The sequence below is a fragment of the Melozone crissalis genome, unplaced genomic scaffold (assembly GCF_028551555.1).
Source record: "Melozone crissalis strain CALT ecotype California unplaced genomic scaffold, PUWL_Pcris_2 ptg000019l_1, whole genome shotgun sequence".
Lineage (NCBI taxonomy): Eukaryota > Metazoa > Chordata > Aves > Passeriformes > Passerellidae > Melozone > Melozone crissalis.
This window is the reverse complement of record NW_026535797.1, coordinates 26,528,385-26,547,607: the sequence shown is the minus strand read 5'-3', so window position 1 is coordinate 26,547,607 and position 19,223 is coordinate 26,528,385. Positions and strand designations below refer to the sequence as shown.

Below are 19,223 nucleotides of genomic sequence, written 5' to 3'. Positions count from 1 at the left end.
GTGAGACATAGCAGATACTTTCCTGTTTGGAGATGCCTCAATTTTTCTAGTGTTTAAATAGCTAATGACTGTCTTCATACTTTTCTTGAAAAAGCTGACTAGTTCTTATTCAGACAGGCAGTGTTTTACTCACCAGAACAGAGTAATTAGTCTGAGCTGCAATTGCATCCTTAAATTTCTGCATCTTCTCAGAGTCCTGTTGGGGTAATCAGAATATATGTATTATTGAATCAACTCTAAAAGAAACAGCATCTTCCATCAACTAACCGAGAGCCAAATAGCAAGCACCCCCAATGTCCTTTGCTCTTGGCTCAGGTGTAAGTACTGTGATAAATGAAAAGCCACAGGGGTCAATGTCCTGATCAGCAGCAGTGCCTGATTATGCAAGGGGAGAACAGGTTTCATGGTGGTGCATTGTTTGAAGTCCAGAAAAGGTTTGCAATTCCTTTTGTGTATTCCTTCCATGGATTTTGGGCTTGTAGGTTATTACCAATAGAATCACTGTGTTTGAAGTAGGGAAAATAATTGCCTAGTGTAATTCAGTATTTTCAAAATACACCGACAGTCTTCTCCAGAATGGTTTATCTAGACATTGACAGCGATATTAATGAAAGCCATTACTGATATTTTACTAGCCAGTCAAAAAATGACTCTCCTGTGTGAAAGGGCATCTAGAACTTTCCAAGGCTGCATCTGCAGATGCCTCACATTTCAGATAACAAGCTAGTAAATTTTAACCCCTGTCAAATGGCAGCCTTTTATATTAAGGGAATGATCTTAAGAAGTGTTGCCTTTCTGTACATCAAGTCCAACACTGCAACTTTGGGAGACCCTGAAACAGCCAGAAATGAGTGGGTCTCCAGATAAACAGGGGACCTTCAGCTCCTGTGGACGATGAATGATCTTTTGAACAAAGAATTCATTTTAGTAGCAAGTCAAGGTCACCATCAGGGACCTTCAAAATACAAAGTCTGGTATTTTTTTACAAGGCTAGAGCTAGGCCTTAGTTCCCTTGTACAGATTAAATTACCAAATGCAGTCTTTAAATCTGATTAATTTACAGCTATTCAAGCAATCCCTAGTGTCAGTAGCTGCTGCTTTTACAGCAAGTGTCAAATGCATGAAATATTTCTCCTGCTGAAGAATCAATCTGGCTCAATCTATCTTTGGTGACTGTTCAAGCTATCGTTTGAGGATAATTTTTTGTTTCAGAAGAAACAAATTTTTTGTATCAGAAGAAAAAAATGGTTTTTAATTGGATTTGAATTAATGGCTATTAACAAACAATGTTTTGGGGAATTCAAGGCTACTTTCACCAGGTTGTGCATCTCTGTGCAGAAAAAAGAATTAACACCTCACATTCAGAGCAGTGCGTAGGTCTAAAGAAATCACCTTGGAATAGGGTTTTATTAAATTAATTTTCTAATGTTTCTGTGATACTAATATATATGTAGTTTTGCATGGAAAGATGAAGATGTTCACATCAAAAAAAGATTTATTAATGTCTGTTGGAAAGAACCATCCCCAGACCAATAAAAGTGTCCTTCGTATCTCTTGGTGGAGAAGAGGCCAGGAAAACTATCACTGGCTTGCTTTGCTTAATGATTACAGGTTTTCCAGGGAAAATTAAACCATTTCCCCCCCTATTCTGTATGGCCAAGGCATGCAGTAGAAAGATATGGGGGCTGAGACTGAGCTTCATCTAGACACAAATGCCTTTCTTCAGCTTGTAAAACAGGACAGTTTAGGGGGCTGGGAAAGGGGAGCATGACCTCAGATTTGGGTGGGGAAAAGGTGAGAAATGCTGAAGCTCTGGGACAGCAGCAGGAGTCAGTAATTGTTGGAAGAAGGCAGGAAGAGATAGTTCCAAGGAGCTAGAAAGATCTGTTGAAACGACATGGTAGGAGCATGCTGGCTCCTGCCAGCAGCACAGTCAGCGTGCCACAGCGTGGGCTGGGACTATGCTGAGTGCCCAGGTGGGGAGAGGAAAGTGCACAGGAAACAGGAACTTCTGATGAAATGTGATTGAGAACCATCTTGTCTGACAGGACACTGATAGGAAATAAAACCAGCCTCTTCTTGCCTACTGTGTGGTAGTCACTATTATGTGCAACAGTATGGTCATAGTCTGCCATGAACTACCCACCCAACAGAGGGAGTTACTGCAGGTTTTTGAAGTTATTTTACCATGGAACTTACTTGATCTTTGTCCCTCAGGAGCTAAGTTCTGGGCATAATAACCTTAAGGAAATTGAAGAAGCTATGGATGAAAAGAGGACTTATCTGGGGAAATTTTCATAATCCTCTAGGATATTAGATCTTGCATTATAATTTTTCATTAATTTACACCTTATCTATAGCCCAGCAATGCTTCTAGCAATGTTATGCTAAATTCTAAAGAACAGCCATGTGGGCTGTTGCCAGTGGAATGGGCTTACTGTGAAAAATAAACTGTATTGTGGCAGCATTTTGCATCTAAACAGCCACCTGGAAATTCCCTGTGCAGCAGCGCAGTGCAGTGGGTGGAAGTGGCGCAGAGACATTGAGGGAGGCTCTCCAGGGATGGTGGGCAGGACAGTGCACAGGGCTGTTTGTGCAGCTCTGCTCCCAGCTGCACCTCTTTGCCTCCCCATCTACTCTGTACAGCGCTTATGCTTCTGGCAAACAGATGGTGGTGGCCCAAAGAAAGGTAATTGAAGTTTTTCTTTTTGCAGTATGGTATCAGGACAGTTTGGAGAGTTGTTTGATTAGCTGGATGAAGCTTTTCATCATTAAGGTTCAGCTCCCTTGATGATTCTGTAAGACTTAGTCTATTTGGTAGAAACATCACTTTAAAACTAAAAAGATCAGCCAGAACATATCCACATATCCAGAAATGAAAGCATGGGAATTACATCACGTATTATAGGCTGTAGTAGAACTAACCACTGCAGGGAACCTGCCAGGAATTCCCCTGGTGTGGCAGTTTAATGATCCTGAGCTTTGCATGCTCAGCCTAGATGTCTCCAGGGAACTGAATTTGGATCTTATGATAGAACATTCATAAGACAGTACTAAATCTAAAATCAGATATTATGTTTCTTATAATGTCACATTTAGGTACCTCTGAATCTTTTGGATGCTTAAATAAAAGAAAGGGAATTTTTATATTTAGCTTAATGGTTGGTCTGTACAAAAAGCAAAATCCTGTAATCTTTGCTACCCTGCCCTACGCCTTTATGTTCTCAGTTAAGAGTTAAAAAGTGAGAGACTGGGGACCATGAATACATTATTTCCTTGGTGTTTTAGCAAAGAGGACAGAGGGAGCCAGCCCAACTTACCGACACAGCTGCCTTGTCACCTGCCATTGCTTTGACAAAAGCCAATGCTTCCGAGGTAGCAGACCTGATATTCTCAACCCGGCCCTCGTCAAAGCGGCGCAGGGAAGCGCTTTCATAGGTTGGGACAAGCCTCCTGTGGCACCTGAGACAGTGAAGGAAGAAAAACAAACAATGGTTATTTCCAAAGAGTCATAAAGACTAAGAGAAATATAGGCTTGGTACATTTTGTAGTTACAGCCACACTTTTATTTCTTGCATGGTATTCATCTTAATGTTGTGATAGAATGCTGTAAGAAACTTTAAAAAGATGGATGCTCACTTGTCTCTAATATGAAGAGCTGCATACAGCTGTATATGTTTTAGTTATGCATTGCCAGTAAAAAATGACTTGTTGTGTAAAAACAAGGCTAGTAAACCAAAAATTTACTGAAAGATCTCAAGGAATGTTTTATTTGTACTGCATCATAAAATAATTGTGTAATTAATCATTTACTTATGGGCTTGAAATATGTTTTATTTAAAACAAGAGAAAATGCACCAAGTGTGTGGATCAAAAGGAGAAAACCAAAAGGGGAATAGGGTGGTTTTTGTGAGCTGGAATGAAAACTCTCAGAGCAATTAGAACAGATTATGAAGATTGTTATTTAATTTAGGTCCAGGTATACAGATACTACTCCTTGTTTCGGGAGACAGACTGTCTTTCAGTTGAAGCAGGTGGTCTCAGAACACAACTGTTCCCTAAGGTTTTTATGGCAAACAGGGGATTTATATCATGGCTGGCATCCAGATGAAAATCTTGGGCTAGGTCATTGTTGAAGTTTTATTAATGGAATATGCAAAATGGATGTTCAGTAGATGTTAAAGGAGTACTTGAAATGTGTTAACCATTTCTGGTCTTGACCAGGTAAAGACAACTCTGGGATTTAACTTGATGTGATGAATTATTTGTGCAACAGGCTGTTCTGCAGGAAACCAAACAACCTATCTCTACCCTGGAGTTCTGGCAATGTAGAAAGGAGCTTTTAACTTTGATAAGATCATGGAATTTAGGGGATCTTATCAAATCTTGGGATGCTTGTGAAGAGGGGAACAGCAGTAGTTACAGTTCTGTGTAGGAACTCCAGTCTGATGTGCTGTGCTGTAGGGGATGCTTTTCAGCCTGTGCCAGAGATGCATGTGTGGTTACTGCCATGGTTCCTTCCAAGCTACCCACAAGTTAAGGCAGTGGTGCTTCTGCCCCAGGGAGCTGGGCTCCCCAGCTGCTGCTGCTCCAGACATCCCTGCTATATTCCCTCACCACCTCAGTGCCAAGCACAGGGACAGCTGACAGGAAGTCTGGAAGGGAATGGCATGTGTGGGACACAGGTATGGGAAGGCAGAGGAAGAAGAGGGAAAGGGAGTGAAGAAAAGGAGTACTCTTTCCCAGAACCAGGTATCAGTTTCTATCCTTTCTGCCCTACAGTCATTAGGCAACATCACTCATTTTCATGCAGGAGGTGTTTGCTTGAATGTTGAGGGAAAAATGGACCCTCTGTATAAAACCCCTCTACCTTGTGTATCTTGTTCCTCTGAATTGAACTAAACTTACCTGTAGAATGCCAGCTGAAGTGCTACTTGAATGTAGGCATCTGGGCTAAACTTCTCTTTCTTAATGAATTCCTTTCCATAGTGCTCAAACTTGTAGGCTATAAAGTCCAGATTTTCCACTGCCCTGGAAAAAAAGCAAAAGGCAGTTACTGCTGGGATAGATGTAAAAATTGTTAAAGTTGGAAAAGAAATCTTAGCTCATCAACCATTAACCTACCCTACCTTGTTCGCCACTAAACCATATTCTGTCTCATTTCTGTATGCAAATAAAACCCAGAGACCTTTTCCTGCCAGTACCCTCTTAGAGGTGAGTGGTCTCCTGCTCTGCAGACAGTCCTGGCCTTTTGTAACTTGTTCCTAGTCAGTAACTTTTATTCATACAGATTCTACACCAGGCTTGTTATCTGCAGCCATAACTGTAGCACTCAAGTGTGTTCATTTGAGTAGGGTATCTTTTTTTTAAAACAAACAATCAAAAAAACCAAAATCCAGCAACATTACTGTTTCCATCCCTGAAGCCTAAGCAAGGGTCTCCTTTGTTCTTCACAAATTTCTGAGAGATTTACTGGTGTGAGAATTGGGTGCATTTAGGACCTCATGAAGGCCCTAAGTGCTTGCAAGATTCAATTTAGAGAGCTACTACCTTTATTTAAAAACACCAAGGAGTTATTCTGCATCCTGAATGTTCTCACTCATATGTATCTTTCTAGACACTTTGAGATCTAATGTGACCACACTGGACATGCTTACAGCTGATCATGCAGGCAATGTGTTAATTCTCTACAAAGAGATCACAGGCCTGAATGTTGAGAAAAAGTTCTTATTGCTGACCCCACCCCCAAAGATCATGCAAATCTTTGATGGCCTGGAAACAGAGTTAGAAAAACTAGAGTTTGTAGGAGCAATATGAATGGAAACAAATTATGTTCGTAAATTCAAATTGGTTATTCAAACCAGTTGTATTCTACTGTCCTCTATATGTACCCCTATTGCCCTGGCTTCAGATTGAGTCAGCTCAAACCCATAAGACACAAAAACAGAGGACCTGCATTGTTTGCATCCTGTGCAAACATGGGCAAGCTGCTTTCCCAGTGGTTTTTAGAGTCCCTAATATTTACATGGAGGGAAAACAATGGTAATGCAATTCCTGAATACAGACAAGTAGCTCCAGCCCATAATGGTCCTATGCTGCCCAGAGATGCTAGATGTGTGCAGCTTGGTAAGAAGAGGAGGAGCAGGAAGGCAGGAGGCCCCCAGGGAGGGAGCCCATGCAATGTGCTGGGTAGTTCCCAGCTTGCAGCCATGGCTGAGAAAGATGAGGCATCTGTTCTACCTTTGGAGTTTTTCTGCTGCTGATGCCAAATGTGTCTGAATATCAGGGGAACACTTCCATCTCAGTCTCCGTGGAGCAGGAAGCTCGCTCACTGAATCAGCTCGGACTAATTTCTTGGAACTTTCTTTCCTGTTGGTATGTGAGACAGAAATCATTGAGGTCACAGGAATAATCCATTTATTAAACACTGCTCTTTTAGCAGGTGAATTACTGCTCTTCAACTCTTTTATGTATCTTAGTGCCCCTGTGCACTAGGTGAAATTCACCACTGGCAGAGGCTTCCCAGGGGCTGGAATGGGTGTGGAATGTACAGAAAGGAACTCACATGTGCCTGAGCAGGTGTTCAGCACACTGCACCATGACGATGCCATCGAAAGGGGAATGCTCGCACACGGTCCCGCAGAGCCCGTCTCTTCCTACCACAAACTAAACAAGGAGAAGGACAGGTGCAACAAACACAGGGAATAAATCGTGTTCTGGGTAAGTTATCCATGATGGAAACCTGACAAAGGTGTTATTGTTCCCCTGGTTTTCCTATTGTTAATATCAGGAACTTCCTTGCCCTACAGATCAGTGGGTGACTTACAGATTTACTGCAGGAGACTTGCTTGTCCTGTGAAAGGTGTTGCACTGAATTCCTTTCATGCTGCTGTTTGGAACTGAATCCTGTGAGAATGTAAATGTTAGTAATTCCCAATGGAATCTGAAAATTTGATTTAGCATCTGCTTTATGGTACATAAAACCCATCAATGCAAAGATAGGCCAGGGTTCTCCTTCCACTTTTGAGGACAATAAAACATCTGTGTCTGGGAAATCCTTAGGATCCCATTTTATTACAAAGCTCATCCTTATTTGATAGATTTCTCATAGCTTATTTTGAATATTTTATTTTTAGATGCTTTCTTCATTTAATTTCCCTCTTGTTTATCTTCATTCTTAATTTCATTATGTACTCATGGCACTGCTGGTGACAACCTGCTGCACTCCAGTTCTGTGATACACCCATGCAATTTGTAACTTCTCCATCTCATACAAAAGCAATTGTCTAGGCCAATACTGCAGCTTTCCTGTTCTTTTCCTGGGCTTTTCCCCACACTTGTTTTGAAGTGCATTTGTTTGGACTTCCCTCACTTAGCACATTTGAATCACATCCTGCCTCCCTGCTTTCCATGAGGTTTTCAGAGAGTGGGCATGATGCAAAAAGCTTACCTGGACATATTCTGAACTCTTACTGCAGAGATGAGAAAGAATATGGAGAGAAAAGCCATTCTCACAGTAGAATTTGTTCTCCTACATAATCTGTGTTTGTGTAAAGGAAATGGGATCTTATTTCCCTAATTTCTCTTCACTTTTGAACTACTTTGGCCTGACTACATCTGGACAGATTAAACTCTCATACACTCTACACAATTTTATTTGCTTTTTGCTGCCTTATGATAGTAGACAAAAAGAAAAAGTTGTTTATTCTCATCTGCTTGAAATATCTCAACGCTTGACCCTGCAAATAACAGGTCTCTAACTGTTCTAAAGACAAGTGGTTTGTTCTTCAAAAGAGTCTGTTAATAATGTCATTTGCAGTGGCATTAATCAGAAATGAGTACTCTTGGGTAAGTTGGTGTAAGTGAAATTCTTTATGGGAGAACAGATGGGAGATGGAAGAGAGAGCACAGTAGAGCTTATGAATTGAGATATTCTGGCCTTGGTCAGGTACAAATTGTGGGATAAGCAACCATAAATATGAAAAGAAGAACTAGAAAAGTACAGCATATAGAGCTATCAAGTTTTTGAAACTATGTGGTTTTGTAAGGCTGCCAAGCAACACATACAGTAGGCTGATTGTGTAACAAGTGGGAAATTGTTGCTTAAGGAGGTAACTGCCTGGGGCCACACAAATATATAAATTGATCTGTGAGAACAATAAAGCACCTTCGACTTCTTTCTCTCGTGACTTCTCACATCCCTCCTTCAAATCCCATCTCTCAGCTGTGGCAATTATTTCAGGGGTTTCTCTTTTCATGTTGCTGTTCTTAGATATGGCAAGAGCAAAAAGCATTATGCAAGCAATGTATCAGTCAGGGTTTTTTCAATTTTTCATAAGGTGTCAACATTGTTGACAGTTGGGAGATTAATACACCACTTCCCTCTGGGTCTACTGCAAAGTGTGGAAATGACAGTGCAGCGCTTTTAAATATGACAATCAAAATCTGGTGGGGAAAATGGTTGGAGAAGTCAATACTTAAAGAAAGTTTCAACAAGGATGCCATTAAGTGAGTAAACAATCTGTTAAGAGAGGATTTAAACACATGCCAAATTATAAGCAGTAGCATTTCTAGGATGTCAGGAAAATGCGTAAGAAGGGGAAACAAAGAAAAATATTGTGCTTTTTTTTTTCATTCTGGAATACTAGGCCAGCATTTTCATTCCATTTGACTGAGTGTAGAAAAATGCATTGTTTTTTTTATATCCAATGTCTGCCTACTCATACATCTGAGTATCTCTGTTCCATCTGAGTATCTGTGTTATCTCAAGAGCAAAGGGCAGCTTTGGAAAAGGTGGAAGTGCTTCCCCTGCTTTGCAAGGGACAGCCTTGCTCACACCAAACTGGCCCAGGCAGATGCTGGCACCACCTTCCCCTCTTTCTCCCAGCTGACTCCGAGTGGTCCCCACCATCATGCAGTGTGCAAGCAATGTCTCCATGCTGTAAGGTTTTTACCTGCATGGGTTTGTCGTACCAGCGATTGGCCCCGTTTTTATGGTAGCCCCCTCCATGCAGCATGTGAAGGGCCATGTTTGTGTTGCTGAGCTCCACCCCAGCGGGGCTGTCCAGGCACACCAGGCATATGCACCGTTCAATCATGTCTAGAGAGTCGCGGTTGGTGGAGTCTGGGGATAGAAGAGTGAAATGTTCACATCCTCTTACCTCTGAGTACAGCACTGACTGGGGAACCCTCTGCCTTGGAGAGCACTGAAGATCTGACCCTGATGCTGCAATGAGCTGGTGTCTGCAGAGCTTCTCTCAGCAGCGGATCATCTCAGTGCCAGGGAACATTGTACCAAGGCATTAATTCCTGTGTTAACTTTTGTGACTCTGTGTATCTCTCACATGATTTAATAATAACCACTTTCTTTTTCTGCCTTTCATTTCCTTGAAGTAATTCTATTACAAAATAGATCTGTTTTACTCTTAAAGCCAGCATTGCTTACTTATTTTATAAATAACAGTTACAGAGGACCGGTGGAAAATAGAAAATTTCAGAGCTCACGCTATTGCTGAAGTATTCTGCTCTGGAACAGCAAAGCTTAGAGTATTTTTGTGTTGTTCTCCATGAAAACCCTTTTCAGAACAAGGAACAGCAGGGTCTATGTTGGTTTTGTCTTATTGTATTAAAATCCTTTTTTCTGTCCTGTGTCTGATCATTAGCTGATATTGCCTACATCATGTGAGGAAACATCTGTGGATGAGGTTTTGAGGTTTAGTTTTTGAATGTGGTTTTGCCAAAACCATGGGTTGCCATGTTACAGTGCTCTCCTGTCACTACTGTACTGCTGAATAAAATGGGCTTGTCTGGAACTCTTTCTGTTTCTTTTCCCTATCCTGACCCTCTTATATGGTTGGACTACTGGGGGCATTTTTACCTTGTCCTCAGTGCTCTCCTCCTTATTTATGGTATATTTATGTATTTCTCAGTTTCTTTGTCTAACTCAGAAATATTAGAGGGACTCAGGGTTTGTTTGCATTGAGGACCAGTTTGAAGCATAGGAAATATTTAATTATACCACTTCTTACAGTTCCTTATTGAAAAGATAGAAGTGTGCAACCTATAACAAGAACTTGTTTCATTTGAAAACATATAAAATAATTAATAGCTGTTATATAGTTGTTAACAAGATCAAAGGGAAAAGGGCTTTCAAGCATCAACATAAAATTCCTTTTGCTCTTAACAGATCAGCTTTCATCCTCTGGTTTTGCTAGGTTTCAGTGTAAGTGTAAACTTGTTTCAGGATGTTCTCAACAAAATATATCAATTCAGATTCATCAAAACTTTTTTCAAGTCTAGGCTAAGTTCAACAAATATATGCTCAATTCAGAAAACTATTTTAGCTGAAAGAATGGAAAAATATTTAAAATGAAACAATTCTGATTTGCAATTGGAATATGGGGCCATTTCAATATGTGCATGTTTTCAAGGTTTGCAAGTATGTAAAGTGGCTTGATTGTCTGAAAGAGCAGCATTTTCCATAGTAAGAAATAATGCACCTTTCCAGAAGGAGTAACATAGATTAGTCAAGAGCTAGAAAAAACCCAGACACTTGTTACCATCCAGGTTCATTCTTCAGATGCTGAAAAAGAAACCAAATGAGCAAGAAATTAAAAATGTGTCAAGAGAAGGAGAGGCAAGTGATAGCAGTGGCTGAGAAGGAAGAGGGGGAGCTGTGGCCTTGTGCAGGCTGTGCTAGGGCACTGCCTATTGCTGTTTGGTGGCTCCTGCAAGGCAGCATCAGCAGCTGGGGCCCAAGGGACAGAGATGGTCAGCCTGACTTCTTACAGGCTCCCTGGGGACCTGGTGGAGTGCAGAGTGTGCTGTGTCCCCTTGCCAACAGAAGAGTCCTAGGGAAAGCAGCTGGAGCACCTGCCAGCTCCTACAAAGGCTTGAGCCAAGAGATTGTGTTTGATGGGGTGTGCAGAGAGGTTGCTGCCCTGCAAAACATGAACACCAGTTCCCTTGGGAGTGTCTTCAAAAGCATTCAGAAGCTTTAGAAGAGAGAAGACACATCCCTGTCCACATGGCTGTAAAGCTTTTCTAGTATCTCACACTTGCAGGGCTGACTGTAATTGTGGTATTTTTTCATTGATGGTCTGGGGGCATCAGTACAAAGGCTGAGAAGATCCTTGTGAATGGAACTTGCCTGGTATACATCAGCTTCTGGTGCTTGCAGACAGGCATCTTTGGGGAAAAACAGCCTGGATAGTGATTTACAAACTGCTCCCAGCTTGCTCAGCATTCTGCTTTCCGCTCTTTGATAGGTATATATATATTTCATTGTGGTTGCTACCACACATCTTTGACAGATATGAAGCCCTTAGTCTGACATATGGCTTCAGGGTATCTGGAGTCTAGGTATTAGAGTGAATAAAATTAAGCTGTGCCAGAAACAGAGAAGCAGGGGAAAGATGCCTTTACAGAAGGAAACAGACATATCCAGAGGGCTGATCAAACACTGAAAAATTATCATGTGAAGCAGGCAATAAATTGCATGAGAACTCATGAACCATGACTTGGGATTGCAAATAGCTGCAGGAAGAGCTAAAACAAAAGAGAGTATGACCAAGCCTAAAGCCTGCAAGACATTTCTTCCTTTCTAATGCACAGTTGCATTGAATTGGCCAGCCAACTGCTGGCTAGTTGGATTTTTTAAAATTTAGTCTTAGAAAGGAAAATATGAGAAGACAGTTTTGAATCAAATTCAGATGTAGTATGCATAAGACTGTAGCCAGTCACTTTATACAGAATTCACTTCTTGTACTTAGGAAGAGTAAGCTAGTTCTGCAGCCTGAAGGCAGTCCCAATGCTGAGTGTGTTTATAAATCAGTGATGGCTGGGTTTATTACATTTGGACATTTTCTCACCCAGAAGACCTGTGCTCTACGTGCAGGTCTGTGCAGGCCCATGGATAGAACTCCTTCATGGCCTCTGCAAAGCACTGCACAGGTTTTCTGTCCCAGAGCATTCTCTCTTGCCCTGCCCAGCACAGACCAGCTGTGGAGTGACCCTTTCACCCACATGGCTTCCCAGGTTCTCTTATTTATTGTTGCAGGAACATTTCATCATCACAGATAAGAAAGGAAAGGGCTGTTAATGATCATATATCCATGTGTAACAGAAATGCATTCACCTATATAGAAGGGCTGTGCTAACTTGAATGGTCTGGGAAGGGATTCCTGCTTGGATCAGAGAAGGCTCACATCATGATGCTATGAGGGTTACTAGTGTAGAATCTGGTTTTTTTCAGCTGCATAACTGAGGATTTTTTACCTTCTGATTAAAACGAATATTTTGGGAAATGCCAGGCAATCTAAAATCACTATGGTGAGGGTTTTGCTATTTTTTTTTTAATTTTTCTTTTTGTTTTTCTTTTGGATGATGTAGGTTGCCAAAGATAATTTTGTTGGAAGTTAGAAGGTATTGACTGTTATACTTAGTATGGCATAAAAATAAATTATTAGGTGTTCACCTCAATTTTCATTAAAATAAGTTATTTTTTGTCTCCTCCTTTAAAAAGAAATGATGGGAAGAGGAGGGGAAAGCTTAAAGATGGGACTAATGCTATATAATATTGCTGAAATAATGGCCAGGACCCTGTGTGTGTATCTGTAGTAAGTTTTATAAGAACAGATAAACTTGAATAAGAAAAGGGGAATCTTTCTTAGGAGGATAAACTTATTTTGAGACTATTGGCAACTCTTGTATATTGCAGGGCATTAGTAAAACAGCAATATTTTCTATGGCATTGCTGAACTGGAGATAAAGAGATGAGTTAATTTTTGCTTCTGGATGAAAAGGTAAATACTTATTACATGTAAAATGGCAAAAAGAGGGCATTTTTATCACTTAGCCTCAGGGTAATATACATAAGGTGTGATGTGATGTGATAGAGGTTACTAACCCCACCCTTTATTTTTGTCTGTTTCCAAGTGTGACATTCAAGCCCAGAATCTGAGACAGCTAAATGCTGCCTGTTGGAAAAGAGAGAGAGAGCAGTCCCCAGATAATAACTGGTGCCATCCTTCCTAGATAGTTAAGAATTGGTTGAATCAGCCCTGGTACCTTCTCCATTGATTAGAGAGAGCACACAACTGGATTCAATAGGTGTTTAACTTGCAGCTGCTTTTGTTGGATAAGATCAATAATATCAAATAGTTGCCAAAAGCTAAGAGGATACATCATTCCTATTGTTACAAAATGGTTATAAAGAAAGAGACAAATCACAAAATCTGACGTAATGTAATTTATGCAATGAAAAACAAAGAATGGAGTGAGAGTTATTACATGGCATAACACTTAAACATACACAGCCAAAGGGTCAAGCTATTTCTGCTGCTCCCCTGGCAACACACATCTTACAGAGTTTCCTACTGCTGGAAAAATTCAGCAGTGGGGTTGCACATTCAGTCCTGTGTTTGCTGTGATGTTTGCTCTCAGCAAAGAAAGGCAGTGATGGTGAGGAGGAAGATGATGAAGAGAAAGCTGGGGTTGCTGCAGCTAACCTTTCATAAGGGTCATCCTGGCCTCTGCCCACTCTGTTCTTCCGTCTGTTGTCAGCAGGCCAATTGGAGGCAGCATTTCCTCTTCATTCTCTGCCATTTTTGCTATCTTTTGTAACTGAGTGAAAAGATCTCCCTCACTGAGACGACGGAAATTAATGACAACGTCCAAAACAAAAAACTGCAAAAAAATTACAGAAGTCAGAAGATCAGTCAGAGGTGGGTTGGACCCTTTATGGTCCAACATTTTGCTGTCACCTGGGTAGGTGTTGAGGTGCTGAAGTCCTGCCTGGAGAGCCAGGCTTGCATGCAATGCACCACAAAACCACTGGGGAATGATGGCCCAGAACTCACCTCTCCTGTGTTTTAACACCAATGTAAGGCCAGGTGCCATAGGGGACTTAAATTGTGTATTGGACTCAAATAAAATACACACTATTTGAATAAGCTTTAAAAACCTTGGAGAGATAAAATCAGACAGTATGTAAGTAATTTTCATTGCTATTTGTTGTTATTATTTGTTTAAACATAACCTAGAAAATCTAGAAAATTTCCTGTGCTTCCTGGAAAAGCAGAAAGCACTTCACTGGAAGTTACTTCCTCATTCCAAGAGCACCTGCAGGCATGGCTCCAGTACTGCAAACAGTCAAGCTGTGTTAGAAGTTCTGTGCCCAGGGAACAGACTCTGCTGCTCCCTGGTAATTACTGGTTGGGGCAGATTCACTCTACCACTTCAGTATTTCTGCCTGCACCTGTGCTAACTTCTTCAGGCATGGCTTAGGCCCCCTGCATGGCGTCTACACCATGCATAGGTGTGATGGTGGTATCGTTGCCCTGAACTTGACTGTGCCAATACTTGACTGTCATGAGAAGAGCATTTCCAGCAAATGCACTCTAATAGAATTATTTTTTCTCTGTGGTTTTATCACTGTTTATTAAACGTTTTTGTTTGAAAGAGAAAGCAAATAAATTCTGCCACATTCCTCCTTTCTGCATCACTGTACTTGGAACATTATGTGGTCCAAGGACAAAAATGCTGCAGAAGCATCTTTTAGAAATATCAACTGCAAATGCTTGGTAAGAAGTGAGCTCATACATAGCACACTAATTGCATTTCTGAACAGAGATTAGATTAGGCTCTTCTGGAGTGAATTTAAGCAAATTAAGAAATATAGAAAGGTATGAAAAAAGAAAATGAATTTACCTGATTGTTACAAGCAACAATGATGTGCTCTGGTTCTGGCATTACATTGCTTTTCTGGGCCACGAGGGTATCTTTGGTAGGTCCTGGAAGACGATAGGAAGAAAAGAGTCCATAGTATTGCTTCATGCAGAGAGGATGGCCAGACAGCTGTCCACGAGAAAAGTCAGTAGGTAAAGCATGGCTGCAGAGAAAGAGAAAAACAAAGCCAGAGGAAAAGAGGAGAGAGAGACAGAAAGGAAAAAAAATCTTATCTGTCCTTTGTTCTGTTACAATTAGATCAGGTATAACACAAATTGAATAATAAAATGAGATTACAGTATAAGGGAAATAGATGAATTCCTATACTAAAGTTAAATACATCATTCCTGGTAGCTTCATGCATATTCATTAAGCAATTGCATTATCATCTAGTGGAAATGGAAATAGCAGGTCACAAGCAGCTTTGCAACGAGCATGGGAAGCCTGACTAGCTGGGACCCCAGAAACCTGGCAGGATGGGAAAGAGCAGCACCTCAAAGAAAGGTACTGACGAAATTCCCTGCAAATCACAGCAGTCATGTACAGTGCTGACTGGTTAGTGTGTGTGTGAGAGGGCTTTCCTTGACAAACAGGAATGACTTGGGCATTGTTTTCCATGGTCTTGGAAAACATGACTTGTTTTCCACAGGTCCTCACTTTTGTGCTAATTTTCACTTAGACCCATGGAGTAATATGTGCTGAAAAACCTATTATTTTTTTTATTGGAAGGAAGGTGAAACCAGCATCTCTTTAAAAGCTTCTTTAGTGGCCAAGGGAAAAAAAGAATAATTATCACAGTCACAATTATGATTATGGATTGTAAAATACCCCACTGATACTGCAGCAGGAAATAATGGTGCTGCTGGTCAGGAGAGGCTGCAGAGACCACAGGAGGAAGAAAATCTTACAGTGCAGCGATTTTCCTTCTGCAAAAGAGGACTAAGCTTCCAACTTGTCAGACAGGGGGAGGGGTAAAGAAGCAGGCAAGGAGGTTTAGTCTCATACAGCTTATGAGGGGTAATACTTTATGATAGTTTATCTTGGTCAACCATGACTTTAGAACTGTTGCAGTTCCCAACTCTCAAATTCTCTGTATCACTTATTTCCTTGTACAGGTGCATTATACATATATGGTTTGAAGAATCATGTATTTCCCCAGTGTATTTATTCAGAAAGTAACAGAAGCATAAGTAGCTTATTTTTACTAGCTACTGAGCCAGCCTTTCTGTGGTGAGACTTCCCTCCCTTGCTGGGATGTGTTTTTTCTCTGTGGGGAGGGAGGTGGGACAATGTTGTTGTAAATGGTGAGTGCCAGGAGAGGTGTGCAGCCTGTGTAACCACAATGCTGCTGCCCTTTGGGTGTGGGGAGCACAAGCTTCCCCTTGTGTTCTCAGTAACTCTGTTAGGCAAATTGTCTGTGCCCTTTTGGGCTGCACTGTGCCTGCCAGAGTGATGACTGCCAGCCATCAGAGAGGATACTTCTTCACCCTGTTACACTGCAGGAATACAGCAGAAAGGGTATAAAATATGGCTGAAGCACTTGCCCTGAAGCATGCTGGAGCCCCAGCCCTTCCCCATGGGGGAGAGGTGCAATAGAGCCCAGCTTTGTACTGAGAGCAGCCTCGAATCAGAAGCCCTGTGGATACTCAAGCTCTCCTTCCAAGCCACTTACGTGTCTAGTAAAGCTTTGTAGTCTTGCACTCCTGAAATGAGATTGGCAGCAAACCTGCAAAGAGCAGAGAGAAGTGACATCAGTCTTTTGTCATTTGGCAACACTGGGCTGTTTCTGGGAGACAGAGGATAGCCTGAATGATTGATGACACAGCATAAGGAGAGAAAGTCTTCTGGCTTGGCAAGAAAAGCTCCCTGCCCCCACCCAAAACCTAAATTAATTAATGTCAAGAGAAACATGAAATCCTAGAGACAGTCCCTTCAAATGGTTAAACAGACTACCACAGGAGGAAGCCTGAAAGTGCCTATTTACAGAATGGGAGCAAAGACTGAATATTTAATAGAATCCTCACATGGGTTTCAATATCAATACTCATAACCTGTCCAGCATTAGAGTACTTCCTGTCCTAAGCAGATATTTTTTTGCAGAGCTGTGGACAGGTGTATTTTTTTCCTGACATTGTCCATTTGCACTGTGTCAGAATGGGAGGCTCTGAGAAAAAGATTTCCTTGTTAAAGCATGTGCATTAGAAAATGCAAAGTGGAGGTTTTTTGAAAGCTGTGTGCACAATAAATTTAGTAAGTAATGAATGAAAGCATTTATAGTTATGTTTAAAGTAAAGTAAAAAGATGCATTAGCTGTCTATGCAAAATGTTAAAATAATGCATATTTGTTTTAAGGTTCTGGCTGTTTTATAATAGCATAAATTCACATGCAGTTAATTATTTCAGTAATGAGCAGCTAGAGAGTGCTAAAAGCAAAGAGGAAAATTGCACTGTATGAAGGTAGATTTTTTACTGTTTTAAAAAGGAAGAATATTTTGGCAGAGACTGAAGAATGGAATCCTGTTTTAAGGGGTGTCTGGAGAGGAATATTCTGTGCTTGGCTACGTGCTTACCTTCTCACTTTTTAAATTATAATAATTGCCTACAACAGCTCAAAGTAGAAAGATCAGTTCAGAGCTGGGACTGATGGGCCTGAAGGAAGCAGTGTTCTTGGGGAAGAATGATTTCTGAATTCTTATTCTTAGATCCCCTGTGTTTCTGGTGCCCTTTTGTGCATCCGAGAGGGACAATTTAATGCCAGCGTGGCCTTTTCAATTTGCAGGGTGGCTACAAGTCATAGTGAAGCCATGTTAAAGATTATTTCCCTTGAAACTGTGTTAGAAATTAGTATTTTTTTTTTCATCACAAAGTGGTTTACTTGAATCATGTACAGTAAAAAGATTTGTAAATATTCCTTAAAAATATAAATCCCTTGGCATTTTTTTCATGCAATGAATGTAAGAGGAATGACATCTTTTTTTCTGAATATCAGTATGAGTTACCCCAGAAGCACTGTCCTCAGTCAGCAGGCCTCGTAGAAAATCACTTTAATGGCTGCAGCCCATATTTTTTAATGAAAGTTGATTGTCTTTTTGCAAAAGCCGTACATTTAAAATATCCTTTCATTTAGCAAAAGCTGCAAAGTCGTAATACATTACCTCAGCTGGTCATTTATGTCCTTGAAATGCTGGCGAGCAAAGATAATTGCGGGGCTGGAATTGACTGGAAGAGCCAGGCGGTTGTTGAGGTACATGTCATCCAGCCAGTAGTGAAACACCTGAGGGAGGGGGACACAACGTCTTAAAGCTGCCATAGCACACAGCAAAGCAGGGTGAGGGGACACTGCCTGGTGCTCCTGGTGTCAGCCATGGGCTCTGATTAATGGAGCTGCTGAGCATTTTCAGCCTGGGCTCTGTGACCTCAGCTCGGCAGAAGTCAGCCGCAATTCCATAATCCTATTTCTCAATCAATGGCAATTTACAGTGCGTTCCATTAAAAACTACACAAGCCTCAGATTGTGGTGCTTTGGGTATTTTGTTGTTTCCGTCTCTCTAGAACCAGAAAATGTTTGAATACAACATGTTAACTCTTGCATAGCAATTAGAATATGTTTAAGAGAGGGCCAGAGTTTTACCAGTGACGCCTTTTCTCAGGGGGCCTCAAATATTTGAGAATGATGCCAAGATGCTTCATTGCTAGCCATCAGATATTGTCCTGTAGCAAGACAGAGCAGGAGAAGAATTTCCCAAGCCTAATGGTTCAGTTCTGCAGAGAGTGGCACATGGATAGGGCCCCTGGAGAATTCCCTTTGTGTCCACTGACACAAATGCAGATTGCCGATTCTTGACCCAGACAGACACACATTAAATTTCTAACCATTTTTATTGAAAACATGTATGAACAGTAACTGCATTCCTTTATGTCTGAGCAGAGATTGAAGAATCACTATTTGGAAAATGGAGGCTTTCATAAAAATATCAAATGGCCTTTCTAAGAGGGCAGGCTTTGCATATGGTAACTATAAACAACAACAAAATTATGCAAAAATAATTACAAATGCATGCATCAGTTGAAAAAGTTTTCCTCCGAGATATTTCATTGCTGTTAGAACAGATGCTTCCCCCACAGTCTCTGGAGTCTTCAGAGGAACATGCTAGAGATATACTCCTGGCAAGTTAAATTCAAATAAATCCATTTCTAATTTACCTTAAGAATCAGGTATTCATTTTAACAGCCAGTATTTAAAACTGTCACAATTTCAGAAAATGCTTCTGCATCCTTCCTCTGTATTTTTCATTCTATAAGTGCTCAAATGAGCAGATGTCTTCAGGAATATTATTTCTTATCAGGAACACTTTTTAAATGCTGGTTAGTTTAGCCACCATGAAGTTCTGTGATCACAATATGAAAATAAGATTGGGCAGCATTTAGTTCAGAAATTAAGCACTGCTTTTAAAATGAAAGCACTGACAGCACTGTAGCCTTTTCTTCCTGACTGT

The 19,223-nt window shown here is 40.9% G+C and overlaps 1 protein-coding gene across 1 annotated transcript in view; it reads right to left on the bottom strand.

Annotated features, from left to right (window-relative positions):
• The window catches only part of CHAT (choline O-acetyltransferase), a 31,335-nt gene that overhangs the window by 4,873 nt on the left and 7,239 nt on the right, over nt 1–19,223 (bottom strand). Inside the window, exons 3-12 of the mRNA XM_054276565.1 lie at nt 17,883–18,001; nt 16,400–16,453; nt 14,710–14,890; nt 13,509–13,686; nt 8,955–9,124; nt 6,566–6,666; nt 6,241–6,369; nt 4,909–5,031; nt 3,321–3,462; nt 134–196 (exon numbers count right to left, since the gene is read on the bottom strand). Coding sequence (XP_054132540.1) covers nt 134–196; nt 3,321–3,462; nt 4,909–5,031; nt 6,241–6,369; nt 6,566–6,666; nt 8,955–9,124; nt 13,509–13,686; nt 14,710–14,890; nt 16,400–16,453; nt 17,883–18,001 — 1,260 coding nt within the window. The remainder of the gene's footprint in view (nt 1–133; nt 197–3,320; nt 3,463–4,908; nt 5,032–6,240; nt 6,370–6,565; nt 6,667–8,954; nt 9,125–13,508; nt 13,687–14,709; nt 14,891–16,399; nt 16,454–17,882; nt 18,002–19,223) is intronic.